Below are 23,402 nucleotides of genomic sequence, written 5' to 3'. Positions count from 1 at the left end.
GTTTGCAGGATTTTACCCTGGGCTCAATCAGCTTATTCGCTGTTTGCTCCATGACCGATTCACTTTTATCAGCTGCTGTTTACGTGTATCACAGCATGTGGCTAAAAATGTCAGATCATGCAAATTATTGGGTTAATGAAATAATTAAGACCAGAAGTTGGTCTGAAATCCAGAAGCAGATGCGGCCCTTCCCTGCTTAACAGACTGATAAGGAAGGCTGACTCTACCATTGGTCTTCCCCTGGCCTCACTGGAGGACACAGTGAGGGACATTATGGAGTGCAAAATCAGGGCCATCCTCAAATACAGCCAGCACCCTCACCATACAACATTCAGGGACCACAAAAGTAGATTCAGAAACTGATTTAATGCTCAGTCCTCAACAAGGTTCAGGAGATCCTCCCTACCTGAAGCCACCAGTTTGCTAAATAGGGCCACTCAGTATTTTTATATCTGCCCTTTTATATCTGCTTTTTATACATTATGTATTCAATACACTGTCTCTTGTACTGATGTGCTGTGTTCCCATATATTCTGTGTTTTTGTATGTCTGAGTTTTGAAGTCCATATACCCTTTGGGATTAACAAAAAATATCTAATTTTATTCCAAATGAAGTTGAAAATTGGACATGTACAGCCTCATGTTGGGTGCCAATATTTGTAAAAGATGCTTTTGTTCTAGTCTTCCGGTTGGCCAGTGCTGGAATCAGATGAGAACCAGAAGGTTTGGCAAAACTACTGTCTGTGAGAGTTTTGTAATACATGGTAAAGGATAGCATGGGCAGAAGTATAACGCTTCAGTGACATATCCAGCTGAAAACTGAATTTCATGTAAAATAAAATGTAATCTGGGCAAGTTGCCCTGAACAAGTGCATCTGCTGAAATATAGCTGGGTTTGTGCATTAATGTTCAACCAAAGTTATCGTGGTGTGTATCTGGAACATTTTCTCCTTTCTTCAGGTCAAAATACTGTATAGGGCAGCACTTATAGTGCATATAGGCTTATCAAAGGCAAAAATAACTGAACATGATACTTAACTGTGTTATAAAAAAACCCCCAAATAAAAATAGGTATTTATGAATGTATAAATATAACTAAACATTTTTATTTTTGCCATGCACTGAATTATTACAAGCTAGCAGGTGACAAACAGCCTGAAGTGCCTCCAAAGAGTTATATAAGGTTATATTCCCAAAGTTATAACAGTAAATACAGTAGTAGAATATATAGATATTAACATTTGTATTTTATTGCACAAACGGTAAAAACAACATTCTGAACTGCATATCTTCCTCAGTTGCATGGAAATAAACATCCAAAATGTATCAAAATATAGGTGTAATTTTCAAACATAACCCCACTTTTACAGTTCAACACATTTGAGAGTTTTAAGTCTCCCCGGCATACCAAACAAAAGAGAATAAAACAGTCCTACACTCAGAAATAAGAGTTATTTGACAGAGATTAAAGGGAGTGCTTTTTGGCGTAAATTGTGTCATTCGGCTTCAAAAGGACCCCTTAAGTATTACCCCTTTTCTTAACACAAGCTTGAAAATGACAAACCTCCTTTGACTAAAATAATTCTAGTGTCTTCTGAAAGGTAACATTTTGGGGTTTGTTTTCCAAGAGTCAGAATTACTCAATTTATTACTAAATCAAAGTTACAGAAGCTTAAACACAATGGGAGTGGAATATTTGTTCTTACTGAAAAGACTTTTAGTTTTTGAGTGGATACAGAGTGTTGTGTTGCCTGGTACACTCTGCATTGTTTTTTCTAAGCTATGTCTTGGCAGTCCAAAAAGCACATTTGGAGCCTCCAAAACTTACTAAATTATATTATGGGTCTTATGACAGGTAAAATACTGTATACTGTAACCTATAGAACACTTTTTATTCTGAAAAAAAAGTGCTTGCACTTCCCCCGCCTGTCACCCTGCTCCCTCCAGATAGCAACAGGTCAAGAAGATTGTAAAAAATAAATACAATAATCACGGTAATAACATCTTGGATACTAATATATTCATTGAGGTCCATTGATTGATGGTTTTGTCAAATACGAAACCCCCATCAATAAGTCAAACACATTCCACAATTTCACATGCTATTTATTATTCAAAAGTAGGCTTCCTCCTTATTTATAAGCATACTGAATAATAATACAATATTTTGAAAATGTATTTAGATGATCACTAATATAAAATATGGTCACGATGATGAAAATGCCCTCTAGTGTGGAGCTAAAGGTGTTTTGACTGTCTTCCTCAGAAATATTCACTTAAAAATACTTGAGAGACAAAAGATTCCACCAAAGGACTTTTGGGAATTCCACCAAAGGACTTTTGGCTGTAAAATCTCAAGAACAGTTTTTGCGGAAGGGTAACAGCCTGCGTATTGAAAATGCTTTGGTTTCATTACGCGGGCCTAATAAATGCTGTGTTGTTTTATGAAAGCCTAACAAACTATACACCATTTGGAAACGTAATGTCATTAGTTAAAATGCTTCTCAGTCATTACTTCAATACCATACCACAAGCTTGTTCTAGGTTCAGCTGAAGTTTACACACCTTTACTGTGCAACATGACTACCCGTGTATGTAATTTGTGTTTGTTTTTGTTTCTCATTGTGTGTATCTGTGAGAGTGTGAATAAAACATCAATATAAAGACACGTGCACAGATACCAACATATGCTGAAGCATATGTCCCCTACTGAGAAAGCAAAATTGAACCACACACAGATCTGGCTACCAGGGGCCAAAGAGAATGTGCGCACTGGAAGTGCGAGACACAAACAAACCATATCTCAGACAGTGGGCTGGAAAAGAATGGAGTGAAGGAGCAAAAGCAAGCAAAAGAGCAAAGGTTGCAGGGGTTGTAAAACTGAATGCCTGTGTGCTGCTGATAAATTTCCCCGCTATAAAAGGCGAAAAGGAGCCAGATTGTGGGCTAGCTCCAATAAAAGTGTTTGTTTTAGACTCTCATTATATATACTAACGTACACAAAGGTATGAAACACCAATCATGGATGGAGCTCAATTACCACGGAAACGGTTCGTCTGGTATAGTCAGTTGCACTTCCCCTTCCTGTCTCTGTGAATACAGTACAGGACAGTTGTTGTGTCATTCTTTTCTCGATCTTATCACCCTAGTTTTGTTTCTTATTCATAGTGGATACGTTTTTAGCCTCACCTCCCAGTCTTTTTCAGCTCCTCTGTTTCTTTGTTTACTCAAAAGCATTATCTATATACTCCCTTGTGCTCACGGACATCCCTCCTCGCCATCATCCTCCCTCAAATAATTTCTTTCACACAATCATTCAGCTTTCTTAAATTTTTTTACCCTTTTTCGATCAAGTTTAACGACAAGTTTAATGGATTAATAACTAATATCCACTGACTGAGATTAAAGACTGAGACCTTGGTTCAAGGTTGTTAATTAGTCTGCTCACACTAATGACTAAAGACCTGCACATCATCTTTTCTTCTGTTCATTGATACCAGAGGACCAAAGCTCCTGGCCCTGAACTCCTATGAATGTACGTGTGCAGCTGCATGCATCTATGGCACGTGACCAGAAGTGGACATGCTATCTTTGTCGAATATGAGTGTGTGACCTGACTTATCTGGGCCTCATGTCATGTTCTTCTATGCATGGAGAAGCGAGAAGGTTCTCTTTCACCCGCCTGTGTTAGTTAATTCAGAATGTTCCGGTATGGACCGATAAATCCACTGACCATTTACAGGACTGCTTTGACATTACAGACTGGGATTATGCTCTCTAGTTCCTGCACTGATCTTGATTAATTAACAGATACTGCGACCAGGTTATGTGAAAATGTTGTAATTCTCCTCAGAACTAATGTGGATACTCACAATAGGCCTTGGGTAGCTTAATTGCTCAAAACTGCTCTTAATTTGAGAAAGATTACCTTGTGCTTCCCAGAGTACGGAAGTACAGGAGAGGTAAAGTGTGAGACTAAACTGGCTGAGCTGAGCAATAAGGACAAAGTGGAGGCCGAACTGAGTAGTGGAAATTGTTGCTTTACTTGGGAGGGAATGAAAACAATGATTGAGAATTGTTTCGAAATATATATAATTCCTCAAGCCAATTTGTATCGCAATGATGGTGAATTTGCTGATTGAATAACTTTAACCTGCAATTGGATATCCATGATTTTAGAGAGAAAGCCTCTGATTGCAGCATTCAAAATGATTATGAGAAGAAATTTTAAATGTTCTGTCACATCAGAGCCCAGGCCCTGATTATATTGGTGGAAGAGTTAAAATGCTGTGCACACTGTTAGTTTTTCCCCTTTATCTTCCATCTGTCACTGCAATACAAAAAGCACCCCTGTGTAATCTGGTTGCCAAGGTTAATTAAATCCTCTAAAACCCTGAATGACTATAAACCTGTAGCCCTGACCTTCCCGGTCATGAAATCCCTCGAGCACATTGTTAAGGGTAAGTTAGTGGCTGAGACCAACTTCACTTTGCTTACAGTAATTTATTGTAAATTAAGTCATTTAAGAATCACTTTTGAGTTTTAATATGATCTGCTGGTTTGGTACCCCTAATCTTAACAGGCTGGTCAACAAGCTAGCTAGTAGAATCACACTTATCTGAGCTCCCCCAGCTGGGGCAGGCCGGAGCCATAAGCAAGGCACAGTCCATTCTGGAGAGACCAATAGGGACCAAATGTACTCAGGCTGATTTAGCACCGAACATGTTATAGAAATATGTTTCCCTTTGACGTCATTTCCATTTCCTACTTTTTATTTTAATTACAAGAAGATGACTCATTACCTTTTTACTCTCCTACCCTCATTTATCATTTTATTGCACCATGGTTTTAATGCACTTAGCTCCTGCCTACTGTAAAAAATATACAATGTCTTTGTATCCCCTACCATTTGAATCTTTCTACAAAATGATTTACACACAGCTGCATAACAATTGTACACTTTTATTTATGCATGTGGGCAGCTGCATGCATCTATGGCACGTGACCAGAAGCGGACAGGCTATCTTTGACAAATATGAGTGTGTGACCTGACTTCTCTGGGCCTTCTTCTTTGCATGGAAAAGCTAGAAGGTTCATTTTCACCCGGCTGTATTAGTTAGTAATGTTCTGGTATGGATCAACCTGCCCTGTTATTTTTAAGTGAATTCATTTAACTTTTAAAGTGGAATAACTATAGGTGTGTGCACAATTATGATCATGCCCGCCTGTGCATAGACACACGTGTGTCCTTTACGCATCCGTATGCGTCTGTAGCTTTCTTCATCAATCATGTTTGCAATGCCAGTTGCAGGGTTACAAAAAGTCAAATTCTGTCTCCATTTTGCACAGCAGGAGGAGATTTGGCATCACAGGGAGAACTTGGAGGAGTTTGGAAAAACACAACATATTGTGTATCACACCTGTTTCTCTCCACCTGTGAGATGAGTGGCAAAATGAACAAATTTCTGCATGAAAAACAGAAAGACTCCCCTGATATGTCTTATCTCTGGCTTCAGAGTTAGAGGTCAAACATTTATCTATTAGAGCATTGGTTACAAATAAATATGAGGTTTAAAGTACAGATTTAATTGCTGGCCTAGACTGAATTAGACTGACTCATTGTGTGTGTTTTTATGCCGTCATTAAGGTGCAATTATGTGAAAAAAAGGTGAAGAAACAACAGCAGCGCACGATTAGCCAGTGGAGGACCTGGTTGGCTGCTGGGGGCAGTTACCAGTCTTTCAGTGTTTGTGCCCTTGATAGGCCAATGTTTGGCTTAGGCCGTGTGGCCCATTTAAGTTGTGTGAGTTACCAAAAGCACAAAGGAGGACTTCCCAAACTGAATTATCTTTTCAGGGGCACAGCAAGCTTATCATGGATAGTTTTGTTGGGGGTAGTATATTCCCAGCTATCATATTATCTTAATGACTCTGAAACAATTCATTCACAATCTGACATGTTTCATAGTTAATACCCGATACTATACACTATAGTCTTACAAAGAACATAGTTCACCAAATCTCTACTGGGTTTCTGATATGAGTATCAAGGGTAGGATGAACAATAGGGTTAATAGGATCACCTTTGGGCCAAATCTTCAAATCTCCCTTCTGAGGATTTTACTGTGAACTGCCAGTCGCAGGCAGATGAAAAGTTTTTTTGGGAGGCTAATTATTTTCTGTGATTTAAAAAAGCTTCTCTGGGGTAGCTCACAGTGTGATTGTTGAATCGGACTCAGCTGCTGTCACTTTTTCGCTAAGAACTTCATTAGATTTTCTGCCTGTGAGAAAAGAAGCCATGTTGGACACTAAGGGCAGACCATGTCCTCCAAAGGAATGCTGGATCCTGTGACTTTGGCAAGTAGAAGCAGGAGGGGTTGAGCTTCGTAATTCAATTCAATTCATTGTTTGTATAGCACTTTTTACAGAGATACTTTCACAAAGATGCTTTACAGAGGAAACAGGAAGGAATGTTGGGCAAAAATAAAGCCTGGACCAGTAGAAAGTCAGCAATTGAGGTAAAAAAAAAAAAAAAAACTCCACAGAGGGGAAAAACACCCAAGAGTGGCAAGAAAAAAAATCCCAAATGGGAAGCAATCTCAGGACCCAATTATAGAGAGGGAGCCCATCCTCCACTGGTTGACCCCCAGTAATAGTAAAGAAAGACAGAATCACTGGTAACAGAAATGCAGGCAGGCAGAATGGGTTCAGTGGTATTTTTACAGTCCTGTTAATCCATCAGACCATAGCATGAGGTAATGTCTGTTTTTTTGTTATTTGTTTGTTTGTTTTGATCAGGTTTTGTACTATCTTCAAGTTACTCAGTGACAGTTTCCACAAATGACACATGACACTCCCAGCTAAAGCAAATTCCACTTTTAGGCAAACTAAAGCTATAATTGCGCTACACTATTATTAATATTTGGATCCAGGGCCGCTATTCACAGGTCAGCGCAGCGCATATATTGATAAACTCTGGTCCTCGTACAAGGTTCTACAGCCATGCCAGGAATCTCACAGGATCACAGGACACGGTGGGGAAACGTTTGCATATACAAATAATCTTGGGGTGACTCTTGATAACAGCCTCACCCTGGCTCCACAAGTATCCTCCACTGCCAGAACCTGCAGGTTCTTCCTCTACGATACGAGTCCAGGGGCTCGTCATTTCCCGCCTGGATTACTGCAACTCCCTCCTAGCCGGTCTCCCAGCTTGTGCCATCAAGCCCCTCCAGCTGGTCCAGAATGCTGCAGCCCGCCTGATCACCAGTCAGCCCAGGTCGGCTCATGTCACCCCACTCCTCATTGGCCTCCACTGGCTTCCTATTGCCGCAACGCATCCGATTCAAGGCCCTAGTGTCGGCATTTCAGGCTGCAAAGGGGACCGCCCCACCTTACATCCAATTCTTAATCACTCCCTACTTCCCTGCTAGACCACTCCGGTCTGCCAGCTCTGGTCGCCTTATAGTTCCCTCACTACAAGCACCTGGCGGTCGAGCTGCACGTTCACGCCTGTTTTTCATTCTGGTTCCACAGTGGTGGAATGACTTGCCTACCACTGTCAGGACAGCAGAATCCCTCCCGCTATTTCAACGCAGACTAAAAACACACCTTTTCAAACTGTACCTTAGTCCTACCTCCTGATTCCCCCCGCCCCCCTTTCCGATATCCCTATCCCTCTTGTCTAACCCAAAAAAATAAAATAAAAAACAAAATAAAATAAAATTGAATTGCACTTATGATGACTGTATGTTTAGAACAGCACTTCATGTGTATTTTACATGTTATGGATGTGTTGCTTTAGCTTGTGGAAGAACCTATGCACTTGTAAGTCGCTTTGGCTTAAAAGTGTCTGCCAAATTACTAAAATGTAAATGTAATATACAGTGAGGACCATAATTAATTGGATTGCTATTTTGGTTCTGTACTCTGTACTGTACTGTACTGTACTGTACTGTTGTTGAAGTGCAGAATGTCAGCTTTAAGGTGAGGATATTTTCATCCATATCGTATGAACCGTTTAGAAATGACAGCAACTTTGGTGCATGGTCCCTATATTTTAAGATACTTCAAGCATTTGTTGTGTTTTGTTAGGCAGGTGTCATTGTATTTGTGTCGTTAATGAATGCAGAAGAGAGCTGTTGATATCACGTCTTGATTCTAGACTTTGCAATTGCCTTTGGAGATTGTTGTAGGCTCAGAAATGTAAATCAATCAATTAGGAGCATTGCAAAAACCCTGGGCATGCCCAAGTCAACAGTTTGGTTCATTATTAACAAGAAAAAAACAACTAGTGAAGTCAATTATGTCAAAAGACCTGGTAGACCAAGGAAGACCACTGTAATGGATGACTGGCGAATACTCTTTGGTGAAGAAAACCCCCCTGCAAAGTCTACCATATGTAGAAGACTACACCAGCAGGACTAAAAGTCCCCAAAACAAACTGAACTGAAGGTGGCTGAAGTACAGGCCTGGGTATCACCAGGGAAGATGCCCAGCTTCTGGGGATGTCTATGCTTTGTGGATGTTGCGCAGTAGTCATTGAAAATTCTTACTTTATTCTATATATTCTCATTTTCTTTGGTCCAATATTTCAAATGCGAAGTGCTAGAGTACAGAAAAAAAAAAAAAAAAATGTGTCAATGTCCAATGAATTCTGGTGCTCTCTGTAGTATGTACAGGTACTTGCCAACTTCCCTCAGTTGATGATCAGTACTGTTGTTAGACTGCCTCCTAGAGGATACATGTAAAAAAACAGCAACAACAAAAACAGTAAATGTACTTCGTTTGTAAATGTTTGTAAATGTTTTTGTCTCAATTTTATCTGGAAACTTGATTTAGATTTTTAAAAAATATGTGTTTATGTGTATGGTTCATATTTCACACACATGTCACGGTATTTGTTGTAGTATCTGAAGGTTTGTACAAGAGTGAACACCCCTTTGCACACCTGACCTAAAAACAATGTTTTCATTGGCTGCGTAGAACGCTGTCGACAAAAAAAACTGTAAATATCTACCCTCTGACTGTCCCGTATTACAAGGATGTGATACGGCTCTAAAGAATTTATAGAATTAATTAAAATACGAACATATCAGATGAGCAAATTTTTAAGATTATAATTTACAGAAGCGATGTCTCGCCATCGTACTCCATTTTTTTCTTTTAGAATTTAAGGTTTCCATTTGTTTTGTTTTTCTCGAAATACCTCGAAGACTCCTCCTACTGTAGCTGCATTGGCTAGCTATATTGCATTTGCACATTAATTACTGGTATATTAAAGTTTATTACACCTTTCGAATAGTTTCACCTTTGTGGCAATGGGTGAAAATAACTGTCTTCCCCCGAGGAGTGTCTTGTGTTTATTTGATGTGGACGGCACCCTGACACCTGCTAGAGAAGTAAGTGAAAACAGTACGGTTTTTCTTCGAGATGGTGTTTAGGTCAATATAATAAAGGAAGCATTTTTTGTCGATACCTATAGCTACACATAGACTACATGTTCATTTTGATCGTGCTATATTACTGCGCAGTGTATATTGATCGATTTGTGAATGATAATAATGTAATTTGTTTTGCGCGGCATTCTTGTGAATGCATCATTAAAGGATACATCATGGTCCATTAAATTATCCATTCCTACAAATTTCGTCGACAGGCATTTCGCCTTCAGATAAATGCAAGGAGGGTTATAGCTCGTTCTTACAAAGAGGTCCGTTATAATTATGTTGCCTATTTCTAAAATGTAAATAAAACAGGTTCATATTAGGTGATGATATATTACCACAACCTTTTTATAACGCACGAATCCATGCAGTCTGTCCAGTCAATGAAAATTTGGATTGGTAAATGGTAAACGCGGTTTTTTTATTTTATCCAATTTCTGTCAATCACTTGAGGAACACGGATATCGCGTAGTTTCATCCTGTCGTGTACAGTAGAAATACGTGCCTTCGTGCACGTCTCAAAATAATTGTTTGTCTTCTGACTTTAATTGACATTTTTGCGTGGCCTCGAGGTGGCGTCATAGTGAACTAACAGCCGGCAGCATATTATAATCGTGAAAATACAAGTATATCAGTTCAGGATTAAGTCTTTGTCTTTGAATGTTTGATTGATCTAAGATACAAGGAAATATATTTCCATTTCCTGATATTCTCCACATGAGGTGATGCATCATAAACTACCGAGAGAAGTATTTCCATTAAGATTACAGACATACACCCGTGTATACATGTATAGGTATTCATACTATGTAGTATCATGAAGCTTTTTTCAGATACACTTGCTTGATGACGTGTCTGTGACGTGGTGATTTCGGTAAGCCTGTGGATGCAGCTATCCAGGGAGATGGCTCCACAGTGAAGTCCCCTTTCTCCCAGCATGCAACAGTTCCCCGCCCTGGGCTACTGAGTACACAAGAGCCTGTATGGGTTGGGCCCACAGCCTGACCACACGCTTCCAACACAGGATAGATTATGTATATTTATATTTCAGAGTTTCTTATAACTAGGCTTTTTCTGCCATTTTGGAATGGGCAGTTTTATAGCCCGTCCCCTTGCAGCTGCATGTATAGAGGGTGCAGACTGCCTGCCCTGTCATCCCTGTGGGAGCTGCCAGAGCTGCTTATCTCTCCGCAGTCTGCCTGAGCTGTGCAAGTCATTGCCCTGCAGGCCAGGCTGCTAAGTCAGCTGGAGCAGCTGCATCACTGCATGCTGAGGTGGGGGATCCCCTGTAGACTGAAGCTGGCACTTTTGGCAGTTGTGCATTGGCCCCCGGTAGACTCCCAGCCACAGGCGGCACTGGAACACAGCAGATTTGCCTCCAGAACCTGGGGTTCTACGCAAGCGCTATGGACTAGCGCTTTAGCTAGCTGGCCCTTTCTCAACACCTTGTCTTTTTATTTTTGTTCTTTTTGCAGAAGACACCTCAACTGCTCAAATACTGTTGGCAACTCGGTGACACGTAAATGAAGTTTTTTTTTTGTCACGAGAGTGAGGCAATGTTTCTGTCCCGCCTGTAGAAGATCGACCCACAGCTGGACGTGTTCTTTCAGTCTCTGCGGAGCAAGGTGAAGATTGGAGTGGTGGGCGGGTCAGACTACTCCAAGATTGCGGAGCAGCTGGGGAACGGGGATGAAGGTTTTTTTCATTATTATTACCTTCATCATCATCATCATCATTGGGTCACTCCTTCCAGTCCTGTGTTTACACCTCCACTATGACCCCTCCCTTCTGCTGAGAGCCCCATGTAATATCACAGTCATCCGGTCATCCTGAAACATAGGCTTCAAACAACTGTTTTAATAATGTGTCACAATCAATGTGTGTCTGACTTTGTTTCCTTCCTTACTTTCCTTACTAACACAACATACACTGTCAGCATTAGGCAAACCTTAAGGCATCAAGCAAGCGTGTAGCCAGCTGGAGATTTGTTCATCTTCTGTTGTTGAAGTACACCTTTTTCCTCTGTGGGGGAGGGGGTTTGTTTTCAGTTGATATAGATCGCAGCTGAGGGTAGTCCCAGTATTCAAACAATGGCCCTTATTCAGTTCCAGAGCTACAAACCAGTTTACCTGTATACAGACACATCCACACACAGACTTAAAAACACCTTAAACAGGACACAAATACACAGCTGTGCTAATCTGTTAACTGACATTCACTGACTGAACTGCCACATTTAAAGGGAGTGACAGCCCAAACCATCATGTGGACATAAATAATTAAGCTCTGTACTCGATAGCTCCAACATGCATGTTCCTGTATGCCATGCAAAACATTGCTGTAAAGAGCAAGGTAGCATCAGCATATCTGAGAATATTACTCTAGTGCCAGCGGTAGACCATTGAGGAAAAAGACACTGAAGCTCTACACTGAATTCAAAGCTCCCAGTATACAGCTTTGTCAGGTATTGCCTGTACCTGATCTTTGCAGCTTGAGATGTTGTTTGCACCCAAAACCTTGTTTGGGAACCTTTAATGCCGTGTTTTCACAACACTTATCCAGTTACCACTGATCGTAACATTGTTTCCCTCCCCTACTTTTCCTGCATAGTTATACACAAGTTTGACTACGTGTTTGCAGAGAATGGCACAGTACAGTACAAGGATGGAAAACTAATCTTCAAACAGGTGAGATGATCTAAGGAACAAAAAGAGGAAGAGAGAGGGGATCGTGGGGTTTGGGGGGGGGGGGGGTTGGCAGAGGTAGTTAGTTGCAGTCTGCCACTAACTCCCTCTGCCATTGATGTTAGAATTTTAACATTAATATTCAGTACCGCTTATCATTGACATACCTACATTTCAAATTATTGGGATGACAAGAAAGGCTTGATTATTAATGCATGTAATACTTGTTTATGTCAGTAAACCTCCTGTTGTGCAGTATCACTGGGTGGCCTGGCTGTTTGTCGTGTTTCATGCTGTTATGACTGACGTGGGGTTTGGGTTTGGATTTCCTGTTTCAGGCCATTCAGAACCAGCTGGGGGAGGAGCTGCTGCAGGATCTCATTAACTTCTGCCTCAGCTACATGGGGCTCATCAAACTGCCCAAGAAGAGGTGAGACACAGTCAAAGATGCATTCAAAAATTATAACTTCACAACCTTGTGGATAGTGGTTTCAGACAGTGTTAAGTTAAATTGGACTTGACTGATGAAGTACTTACCCTGGTGTAAAATCCAGCTATGACCAGCTACCAGCTGGTCAAACCATGTTAAGTATGGAGCTGGTCTGAACTGGTCAACCAGCTGCCAGCTGTTTCAGAACCTAGCTTGAGCAATTTTTTTCAGCTGGGTAATTAAGTACGAAGTATCTAATCAGTTGAAGTCATACATACTTATTAATCTTGCATGCAGTCAGAGTCCATTCTTTTTAAAAGTAAATCCAGCTATACATTTTTCTGAGTGCGCCCCATAAACACAACCCAAGGATGTTGGGCTGTGGGTTGCTACAAACCAGAATCTCCCGCTAACATTACAGTTGATTCTGGCAATTCTCTGTACACTGTTACATCAGAGAACTGTAAAATGAATAAAGCATTGCAGAATCATGCTGCCAGTTTGTTTTTTTGTGTTTTAGAGAAGCTTCTGGAATATTGCCATTTCGCGGTGTGATGGTCTAATGCAGGGATCATCAAATCCGGCCCTGGTTTTCTTTTCTCCCGGGTAATTAAGTCAACAATTAGTGCTAATGATTGGCCAGACTGCCTTCACACCTGACTCCCAGGTAAAGGGAGGATGGAAAACTGTCAGGTTTCGGCCCTCAGGGATTGCGATTTATGGAACAGGGATCTTATGTGTCAGCTATTGTGATTTTTAGCATATTTAGTCACACCATATTAAGTGCTACGCACTGTTTGATAAATTCAGGTTAAAGCTAGCAGAATGCATCTGAAGCACCAATACATCTAATGTATCTTAATCTTCATTTCTCTCTTCCTCCAGGGGCACTTTTATCGAGTTCCGGAACGGAATGCTCAACATCTCCCCCATCGGTCGAAGTTGCACGCTTGAGGAGCGAATCGAGTTCTCCGAAATCGACAAGGTAATCGTTCTCCACGCTCCAGGAGCGAATCAGGTACTCTGAAGAGGTGCAGAGTGTCGTGGATGTGGAGCTCAGGGGGCGGATGTGGATGAGTGTACACCTCCCATGAGTGCAGGCTGCCGGGATGTGTTTGAGTCAGCTGATGCCCCTTTGTCCCGCCCAGAGAGAGAAGATACGGGAGAAGTTTGTCGCCGCCCTGCAAAAGGAGTTTGCTGGGAAGGGCCTTCGGTTCACCAAGGGTGAGTCAGAGGGGTCACAGGGATCATGGAAGCATCTACCTGTGCATTGTTGTACCCAAGAAAGGTCTTTGATCTGTTTGATCTGGCACCCTTTGATCTGTTTTCCCTGCGGTGAGAGAAGCAGTAGTATTCCCATTGCGTAATGAGCCGTAAGCTTCACCCAGTGACCTATAACATAGCAGCACAAGGAGTCTGAGAGCGCTCTGAAGATCTAACGGCATCCAGGCCTTCCCAGGAGGCTGCCACATGTATACACATTTCATCAGGGATGAGTTGGAAGGATTAAAAATATAACCCCTTGTGTGGCCAGTGTGAAGTAGGGGAACTGAATTTTTGAATGTGCTTTATCTGTTTTTGAGTTCAATTATTTTTGCAAAGTATAAAAACGGAACCCCTGTCTAAAGCCATCCTCCAGAGAGGGTGAAGCTCTGGAGGACTCAGACTGAAGGAGCAGCATCTTCCTGTCAGATCCAGTGATGTCCAGAGCAGAGCAAACAAACAGCATGCTGCTATCATATTCAGCAGTTCTTCTTCAGTGTGTAGTGTACCGAGTATATTTAGCGGCCATGTACGAAATGCAAACCAGTTGTTTTTCGTACCATGAGTCAAAGACACGTCCCCTGTTTGCCCATGCTCATATTTCACTCTCAGGGCTAAATTTAAATGACTGAGTTGAAGTAACATTTGTGGAATGTTGTGTAGCCTGCATTGCATGGCTTGGCCACTTGTATGGCTAGGCTGTTTTTGGCTTTGTCCGGTCAACTGTGTGTGTTCTTGTAGGTAATGGACTCTGTGTTGTGCATTACCAGGGTGATATCCAGGAGCAGTCTTATTGTATTTGGGTCATTAACACCTCCTCCTACCCTCCTTGAGCTGAGCTTGTTGTCAAGGTGTTCCTACCAGCTGGAGCTTGACCTTTCTCAGAGTAATGTACACTTGGCAGGACTTCCAGTCGAAGTGCTTTCAATTCTGCTGTTCCTGTAGCTACTGTATTGAGGAGAATTCAAAGGGAGAAGAAGATAGAGCGAGTTAGAAATGAGATTTGTGGACTGTTGCCTCCCTCTCTTTGTTTTGCGTAGATGCTCTGGAACTGCAGCATTAGTCCTTTGCTTCATGTTATTTTTGCTGCTCTAATTTACATTAAGCCAACTCCCTCTTGCAGCTAAATCAGGCCTGTGTGTTGTTCTGCTGCAGTGGCCGTGAAACGCTGGCACAGAACCATGCGCCATGCGTCTGCTGCAGTGCCCGTGAAACGCTGGGACAGAACCATGCGGCATGCGTCTGCTGCAGTGCCCGTGAAACGCTGGCACAGAACCATGCGCCATGCGTCTGCTGCAGTGCCCGTGAAACGCTGGGACAGAACCATGCAGCATGCGTCTGCTGCAGTGCCCGTGAAACGCTGGGACAGAACCATGCGGCATGCGTCTGCTGCAGTGCCTGTGAAACACTGGGACAGAACCATGCGGCATGCGTCTGCTGCAGTGCCTGCGTTGTTTTGTGGCAGCTGAAATGAAAATTTTGCATTGCGTGTTTTGGCCGCCGTGGTGGGGCAGCTGTAAATCTCACGCTGCGGACATTTTATTTTCTCAGTCCTGCGGCCAGTGTTGAGGGAGGCAGGAAAACGGGGCGTCTGTGACCTGCGTGCACCTGATTGGCTGCTGCTTTCGCGTACACCCAGCCCTTTAATCGCTTGAGAGAGAGGGAGGGAGAGACTGAGAAGGAAGGGAGAGCTGTTTATATTTCCCCTGAGTGATTTCTCGCACACTGAACACAGTGTTTCCTTCTGCCACTCAGCAAAGCAAAACTTTGGCTTCAGTACTTGTTTCTACTAATTTGCAACATTATTTTTCAGATTTTAGATGTTACTCTTGGATCTATATATCTATAGGTCTTGTTGTGCTCCATAGGTCCTCAACTCCTACAGTGAGAGAGAGAGAGAGATAAATGTAATTAATTAAAAGAGTAGACTGATTAAAGCGGAGACTTTTAAAAGCTATTTATGGTGACAATTAAACCATGCATTTTAAGAATATTAATATAAAGCTGGAATATAACTTCATCACCAAAAGCTCGATGTCCCACCAATTGCCCCATTTACTTAATTTTATAAAAGGTGTTATCTCAGAGCTGGGGGGGGGGGAGATTAATTTCTCTCTTTGGTTGTATATTCATTTTCTATTTAATAGAATTAAAACATATTGGTGGAGTAGCCTTTGACCTAGTGTGAAAATGACTGCATGCACATGGTTGTTATGCTGATATTTTTTTCCCTCTCTGTGCTTTTTGTGTCTGGTCACCAGGGGGCCTGATTAGTTTTGATGTGTTCCCCGAGGGCTGGGACAAGAGGCTGTGTCTGGACATCCTGGAGGGGGAGGGGCTGGAGGCCATCTACTTTTTCGGCAATGAGACCACACCTGTAAGTGGGGGGGGGGGGGCTTTCTGGCTTTCATATCAATGTGGATTAACTTCAGCCCACTGTTCTTTGCAGAACTGCCTTATTTCAGACAAATTGGTCGGTTTTCGAGGATCAACTGCTAGTTTCCTATCACAGCATCTCTGTTGGCAGAACTTTGACTAGGGCACTCCAAAACTTTTATTTTGTTTCTTTTCAGCCATTCAGATATGGACTTGTTTTGTATTAAATTATTTTAAAATGTGTTTTGTGTTTACTCCAATATATTGTTTGACATTACATTTTGTATGAAGACCTGAAACCATTCAGAGAGACAGTTATGCAAGGAAATCAAGAAGGCACTGTATAGTGAAATGGTCTGGGGTTGGATCTGACCATATAAGGCTGGGTTAGGAGAGAACCAAAGAGAGATACAACTGAAAATATTCTGCAACTGTGAAGAATGTATTAACTCTGTGTTTTTAACATCTTTAGGGAGGCAATGACTATGAGATATTCAATGACCCACGGACCACTGGCTTCACAGTGTACTCCCCCGAAGACACAGCCAGGCTCTGCCGGGAACTCTTCATGGTCCCCACAGTGAACCTTGACCACAGTGGCCACTCAAATGGTTGTCTGTAAAACAGCTCCCCATGCTGTTTAACACTGGTGCTACACAAACAGCAAAGAGTTGTTTTTCATTTCTCTTGAGAGATGCAGTGATTTTCCTTTTTCTCTTTAACTGTTGTGATTTTAAAATATACTGTAGCTCTCACTGACTGATTTCACATCACCTGTATGTGGAAAATGTACATTTAAGAAAAATGTACTAAAAACCAGAAGGAACCATTAAATATGTATTTATTAACTTATCCACAAACTGACAGTACAGGGAACATGAATCAACGTTTCTGTGTGTTACCATATTATTTCAGTATATTAATGATAGTTTTAATACTATATTCCTTTTCTATGTGGGAGAAGTGATTCTGCTTAAAACATATCCAGCATCAGTACTTTGATAAAACAGCCAAACGATCTTCTGGACACCCCTGCTTAAACCAACTTAAGCTGGTTTAGGCTGTTTTTTTACACTTTTAGTTGGTTCTTGATGGTTCACCAGCTGACCAGCTTATAGTCAGGTATTCCACAATGTTTGCCATCTGACTCTACCCATTTTAACCAGCCTTGACCAGCCACAGATCAGCTTTGACCAGCTAAGGTCAGCTATTACTCGCTGAGACCAACTTAAGAATCCCAGCTGATCTTAGTGGGAGCTTTAGCTTTTTAGCAGTGACAACAATTATTTGCAAAGAAACTCCAGAGTACTGTATTTTTATCCACTCAGTTGTCATATACATGTCAGAAATGTATGTGTTTTATGTATCTGTTTACATTGTCACTGTAAGTGAGCATGTGATGTCCTGTACTGTTACACAGCAGAGTGTGTGTGGTTTTTAAGGATGAGAACTGTCTAGCAGTGCTTGTTTACCAGGGAGCCAACTACACCCCAGCTTTCCAGCTACACCACCCTTAGGCGGTGTCATTTCCCCTACACCTGCTGCTGAAACTGTGACAAGCTGTTTTTCAGATGGTTTAAAGAGTTGGACAGAGCCCCACCCAGAGGGGTTCAGAGGCGCTGAACATTAAACATTAAAACTTACGTCTCTCGGCCAGTTGAAACTGAAATGTGCCAGTTTGGAACGTCTTATGAATATTCCTGTAGTTCATGATCACAAACTGGGAATGTCCCCTGGGAACTCATGTTACTGACTGGATTTTGTGAGGATGGAAGGAACATGGGAGCTAAATATTCCGTTGCTATAGAGAATGCAGGGGGAACTGATGGCATTGGAACTAGCTGTTCATTGGCTTTACATATCACTTCCAGTATCTTCCGTCATGTGCGGTCCTATAGTGTAGGCTTGCTAACTGCACTCAAATATTTTGGTGTGGACAGTGGTTGGGGTTTTTTTCTGTTAGGTGTTAGGATGCTGGATGGGGTGTGTTTGAAAAGTCACATGCTGTGTGAAAAACATGAGCAGGTACTGTAAAGTTTGTCAATATCCCTATGACGATTTCTATTGATTATTGAGGTATGGAAACAGTATAAGGAAATTAAGTATTTTAAATAAAACTTATTGTGAAGGAGTGTCTGAATACTTTTCTTATTTATTTCACAATGTAAACCTGACTGGTTCTGATCCAGTGGCCATACATTGTTACCTTGTCAAGTCATTTACATAGTCCATTTATTGTATTTTTTTGTATTATAAACAGATCCCCAGTTTGAATTAGTTAATTAAGTATGGCAAGTTCATTATTTCACTACTTTATTTTGTAATGTACCGTTTCAAACAAACGGATGGCTCTTTCAGACCCGGAGCAGTTGGAAGAAATGTGCTGGTTCTTGTACTGAAGGACTGAAGAGCTGTTTTGTTATTTAAAATGATAAATGACAGTTACTGTATAAGGAGTCTGCATCGTAAAAGTTTTTATTTAAATTGGTTTATTATGACCTAATGCCAGTCACAGTGGTCTGACCAAAAAGAAAGTGCTCTGAATTACAGTAGAGTGAAGAAACAAAACGTTCTTGTACACTTAGTATAAGAAATTAGTTACATTGGCAAAATAAGTTGATAGATTGAAGATACACTGGACATGATGATGGTGTATATGATAAAAACAATGATATATCACATTTCAAGCACATAAATGATTATGGTTTTATACAATGCAATTAATGACTTATTAGATATTAGATACATGTATCCATAATATTAGAAAAAAAGGGTTTACCCTGTTAATTACCAGAGATTTACTTAATAATAATAATGGCCCACATTCACAAACTGGACTACAATGCTATATTATCTACCCTGAATAGCCTTTACATGAACCATGGGAACTGTAGTCAGTTTGGCAGTACTTACGATAGTATAGTCTATGGTTATGTGCATTTTATGACTACAATGCCCAGAGGCATAATATCTGCAAGGTCTGTACAGAGCACAAACTCAGAAATTAATCCCAGTAATCCCCGAAACATAAAAACCCAACTCAAATACAAAATCCGTACTGGTGACTGAAAATAAATAAATAAATAAAGATAAATAACGGTAAAAATACAAATACAGACGAGTGACAACATAATGGAATTAAGGAAGAATTGTTGCTTTTCATTTCACAGTAAAATATATGTGTTTACCTAATACCAAAATCATATCCTCTCTAATCACCCTTCCCTATGCTCCTGTCTAAATATCCCCCAACCCCATCCTCCTCATGCCCCTCTTCTTTTCAACTTTATATCCTGAAACACATTCAAAGACCCCTTTAGTACTCCCAAAAATAAAAGACACGTGCAACCCAGTTTCCTTCTTTACTCTTCCACGCAGTCCCCCATTGTGTAAGTGTGCACTGCAGAAAAAAAACTCAACCATTGTCAAAGTCATGACTCCAAGCCGACTGTTCATACTTTCACTTACTTAAATAGGCCCTCTTCACTTCCCTCATCCTTTTTGCCACTCTGGTTTTCATCACCATTCATCATTCACATCCTCATTCTGTCCACCCCCCTCCCCCCCCAGACCCCCCTTCCCTCCCATGTCAGCACTAGGCCGGCACTGAAGCCTAAGAGCTGATTATCTGACCAGACCAGGTTTCATGCTTGGTCCCAGGGTTGAGGTGAGTAATCACCACCTCCACAGCCTGGATCTTCAGGTTTTTGGGTGGAATGGGACACACCTTGTATGTCATCTCATCTCCCTCCATGGGCACATATTCTCCCTCAATACTTGTACAGAGAAAAATAAATAAAGACAGATAGGGAAAGGCAGAGAGAGAGAGAGGAAATAGTATAAGTGTCTAGCACTGTAAAAAGGGTTATCAGTGTTTATATTGCCCTACTTTATGAACAGGAAACATTCAGAAATGGCTTAAGAACAGTTATCAAACGAATGTAACGTAACTGCTTCCAATATTTGTAAGTTGGCATGTTGCCACTGACAACAGATGTGTCCTCCTACACAGTTGAATGATTTACACTCGCAATGTTCCCACAAACAGCACCAGGAGCACAGCAGACTCTGGACTATGAAAACGATGTTTCTGTGCGTTCACTGCTGTTCCTCTGGGCCGTGTCGGGCGCCACTCACTCAGAGATGTGGACGAAGATGTCCTCTCCCCCGTGAGAAGGGCGGATGAAGCCGTGACCCTGCGACCTGGAGAAGGTCTTGCAGACGCCCTTGAAGACCGGCCCAGATGTGGCCCGTACCGTACTGCAGAGAGAGACAGACATTCGCCCGTCATAGAGGTCCATAAATACAGTGCTGTGTACGAGAGGACAGTGTGTGTCTCATTCTGCAACTCTGAGACATTTAGGCCATCGACTGAAAAGCAACACAGTTGGGTGAGGGGTAATGTAGGTCATTTCTGAAATTTCATGAAATGTTGGTAAAGACAACTAAAACTTGGGCTCAACTGTGAACCAATGTTCTCAATTACGGACAAATGTTTATTGAACGGTGTAAATGGTTTGAATTCACAACCCCAATACATATTCACACACACACACGCACACACACACATTTCTCTGTAATATTCTACCACTGAAATTTGCCAGAGAACTGCATTCTGCCAGTGGTCCTACACAGATACAGTTACAGTGTGTTTACAGCTAATCTTACACTGTTACCCAGCTGGGTCCGTGATTGAAAGCTGCTAATTCCCATTCTAATGTACTGAGCAGCATCGATCTGTCACAGCCAATTCCTTAAAGTCCACCTTATGACAACATCTGGGGACAAATATACATAACTGATTACAATATGAAGATATTCATATTGTGCTACCTGCATATTTATTTCATGAACTCTTGGTTTATTGGGTTTAGCAGAAATATGCCCAATAGCCCAGCTGTGTAAATTCCCTTAATTCAGTGGAAGGCTTGCATTGTAAATCTCACTGCAGACCTGCATCCACTCCCAAGATCATGGAATCAAAAACATATTTCATTTAAGAGTGTGGCCACTAAAACCAATTGCTTATGTATACCTGTATTTATGATACAGGAGTCACCTTAAACCTTACTAAAACACTGTAAACCCTCAAGCACAGAAGAGCTCTCTAGATTAGTACCTACACTCTCAGAAATAAAGGTATGAAAAGTGGCTAAAAAATTACTATTCTTGTCACAGAGGCAGTACCCTATAGGTACATGAAACTGTACCCCTAGCCAGCAATATATAATTCATTTGTGCCTTTTATGCTTGGAAAATGTACTCATTTGTACCCAAAGAGAACATTTAAGGTACATCTTGGGTACATTTGGGAAATCTGATCCTTGAATAACAAAAATGTACCTCCACTGTCAGTTTATTTCTTAGCGTGTACTCCCCCATCTCTCTCTCTCTCTCTCTCTCTCTCTCGGTGATTTTAACACACTTGACTTGTCTTGATTTGCTTCTGTTCCTTGGAGCTGCCCAACCTCACCTCACTCTCCCTGGTGTCCTACGCGTGGCAGACAGATTCAGTCAGAGAGAAGTGCGCTCCCACACAGGCAGGCGGGCGGGCGGTACTCACGCTGAGTAGGTGCGGGTACGCTTGGTGGGCAGGGGGCTGGGCAGCTCCCCAGGCTGAAGGGGCTTCCTCTCCCAAATGCGGCTGCCCTCCCTCAGGAAGGGGAAGGAGAGGGAGAGCGGGGCGCGGGGGGAGCGCAGCGGGGGCTCGGCGGGGGGCGCCGGGTCTGGGTCGGCCATCGCCGTGCGGCGGCTTCTTCTGAACGCAAGCCCTGGCTTCCCTGCGGCAGCGCGGCTCGATCGGGCAGTCGACCTGTTGGCGTCGACCTGTCAGTCAGAGAGCATGTCTGATCGGCCGCGAGCGGTGTCCGTGTGTGTCCTGCTGCTGTAGGCTGCACGTGTGTGTCTGTCTGACTCTCCCCTCCTTCAGGTACTGTAGGACTTCCTGCAAAACAGAAAAGCACAGGCTTGAGTGCTGTTGAATCCGCCATAATCTATGGGGCTGATGCATATGGCTTATTCATGGGTGAGAACAGTAATTCTGAACGCCCTTCAGTTCCTGATCAACAATGCACTGCTGCCTCACAACAAGGAGGTTCAAGTCCCAGCTCAGATCCTCTCTGTGAGGAGGTTGCAAGCTCTCCCCGTGTTTGCGTGTTTCGCCCCCGGGGAACTGGTTTCCGCCCACAGTCCAAAGACACGTAGCTCAGGGACTACAGATGAAAAATTTGCCTCCCTAGCTAACTCTGGTGCATTTACAAATATGTTATTAATCAGCAGTGTCCATGTCAAATGAACTAATCATAAATAAATAAAATATATGAATAAATCTAAAGCACTGCTCCTTGGTGCACAACCACAGTTCAGAATGAAATCCTTTCTATTCCAGAGAATATTTCCCTGCCAGTTACATGAAAGCCATAAAAATGGGTAGCTCTTCTATTGACCTGATGGCACACATTAAAATTCTGTCAAAAATGATTAACTATCCCCGGAACAGCATTGTGGTGCAGAAGAGAAGAACAGATAATGGGAAAGAGAGGAGAGAAGGACAAGAAAAAAGTAGTATTCATTTCCACAGAGCAGCCATGTCACCAGCTGCCTGAGTTCTGAAGTCTAACCTACAGTGCTGGAGGGCATTCAGGCTTCAGCCAGTAAAACTCAAGTAACTACGACGTTGCATTGGCGCCACACGTTTCAAAAAACCTCCCCACTGTGATCTCATTTAAAACCAATTACGACTTTCAGCCTGCAGATCAAGAGCGAGCTGGAGACTCAATAATCCTCTTCCATTCTGCACTCCCCTCCAGATAAATGGCTAAAGAGTCAATTCCAGCGGTTTAGCCAAGCAGACGGTCAGATGTTGCATGCCGACCTTTCTGTCACCAGAGGGTCGGATAGATCAGTGTCGTCGGCCGAACACACACAGACACACACACACACAGAGACACGTGTGTACTGTACTTGGACAAATGAGATAACAGGATCCCTACAGCTGAACGTGACAAGTAGGCCTGTACAATCTAAATATAGATGCCCTCTATTGACAGAAGGGGTCAAGTGGCAATATAGGGTAGGCTTAGACGAAAGAAACATATCAATATATTGCACATACATACAATACAGTGGTTGCTAAAGCACAACTAAAATGGCGCACAAAATCGTGAGTCTTCAGACAGACAGTTATAAATAACCCATTCTCAAT

General features: G+C 42.0%; 2 protein-coding genes across 2 annotated transcripts in view; one reads left to right on the top strand and one right to left on the bottom strand.

The window, feature by feature from the left end:
• The first annotated feature begins 9,020 nt into the window (after window positions 1–9,020).
• LOC133122701 (phosphomannomutase 1-like) lies at window positions 9,021–18,330 on the top strand. The gene is made up of 8 exons (XM_061232812.1): window positions 9,021–9,400; window positions 11,023–11,140; window positions 12,056–12,132; window positions 12,468–12,559; window positions 13,445–13,544; window positions 13,708–13,783; window positions 16,084–16,199; window positions 16,671–18,330. Exons 1-8 carry the CDS (start codon window positions 9,320–9,322, stop codon window positions 16,818–16,820), a joined length of 810 nt encoding a protein of 269 aa, XP_061088796.1. The 5' UTR covers window positions 9,021–9,319; the 3' UTR covers window positions 16,821–18,330.
• A 1,462-nt stretch (window positions 18,331–19,792) lies between these two features.
• csdc2a (cold shock domain containing C2, RNA binding a) overlaps window positions 19,793–23,402 on the bottom strand; it is a 4,790-nt gene continuing 1,180 nt past the window's right edge. Inside the window, exons 2-4 of the mRNA XM_061232924.1 lie at window positions 21,762–22,142; window positions 20,336–20,458; window positions 19,793–19,974 (exon numbers count right to left, since the gene is read on the bottom strand). Of these exons, the coding sequence (XP_061088908.1) occupies window positions 19,812–19,974; window positions 20,336–20,458; window positions 21,762–21,937 (462 nt within the window). The 5' untranslated portion in view covers window positions 21,938–22,142 and the 3' untranslated portion in view covers window positions 19,793–19,811. The remainder of the gene's footprint in view (window positions 19,975–20,335; window positions 20,459–21,761; window positions 22,143–23,402) is intronic.

This window comes from Conger conger, chromosome 2 (genome assembly GCF_963514075.1).
Source record: "Conger conger chromosome 2, fConCon1.1, whole genome shotgun sequence".
NCBI classification, from domain to species: domain Eukaryota; kingdom Metazoa; phylum Chordata; class Actinopteri; order Anguilliformes; family Congridae; genus Conger; species Conger conger.
The sequence above is the reverse complement of the archived record's forward strand: the minus strand, read 5'-3'. Positions and strand labels throughout refer to the sequence as shown.

What these genes read in the sequence shown, in the direction of transcription:
- LOC133122701 (XM_061232812.1), top strand. Translation starts at nt 9,320, where the DNA reads ATGGGTGAAAATAACTGTCTTCCCCCGAGGAGTGTCTTGTGTTTATTT. An exon ending in AGTTCTCCGAAATCGACAAG is followed by an intron (nt 13,545 to 13,707) that starts GTAATCGTTCTC and finishes TGTCCCGCCCAG; the next exon opens with AGAGAGAAGATACGGGAGAA. An exon ending in TCGGCAATGAGACCACACCT is followed by an intron (nt 16,200 to 16,670) that starts GTAAGTGGGGGG and finishes TAACATCTTTAG; the next exon opens with GGAGGCAATGACTATGAGAT.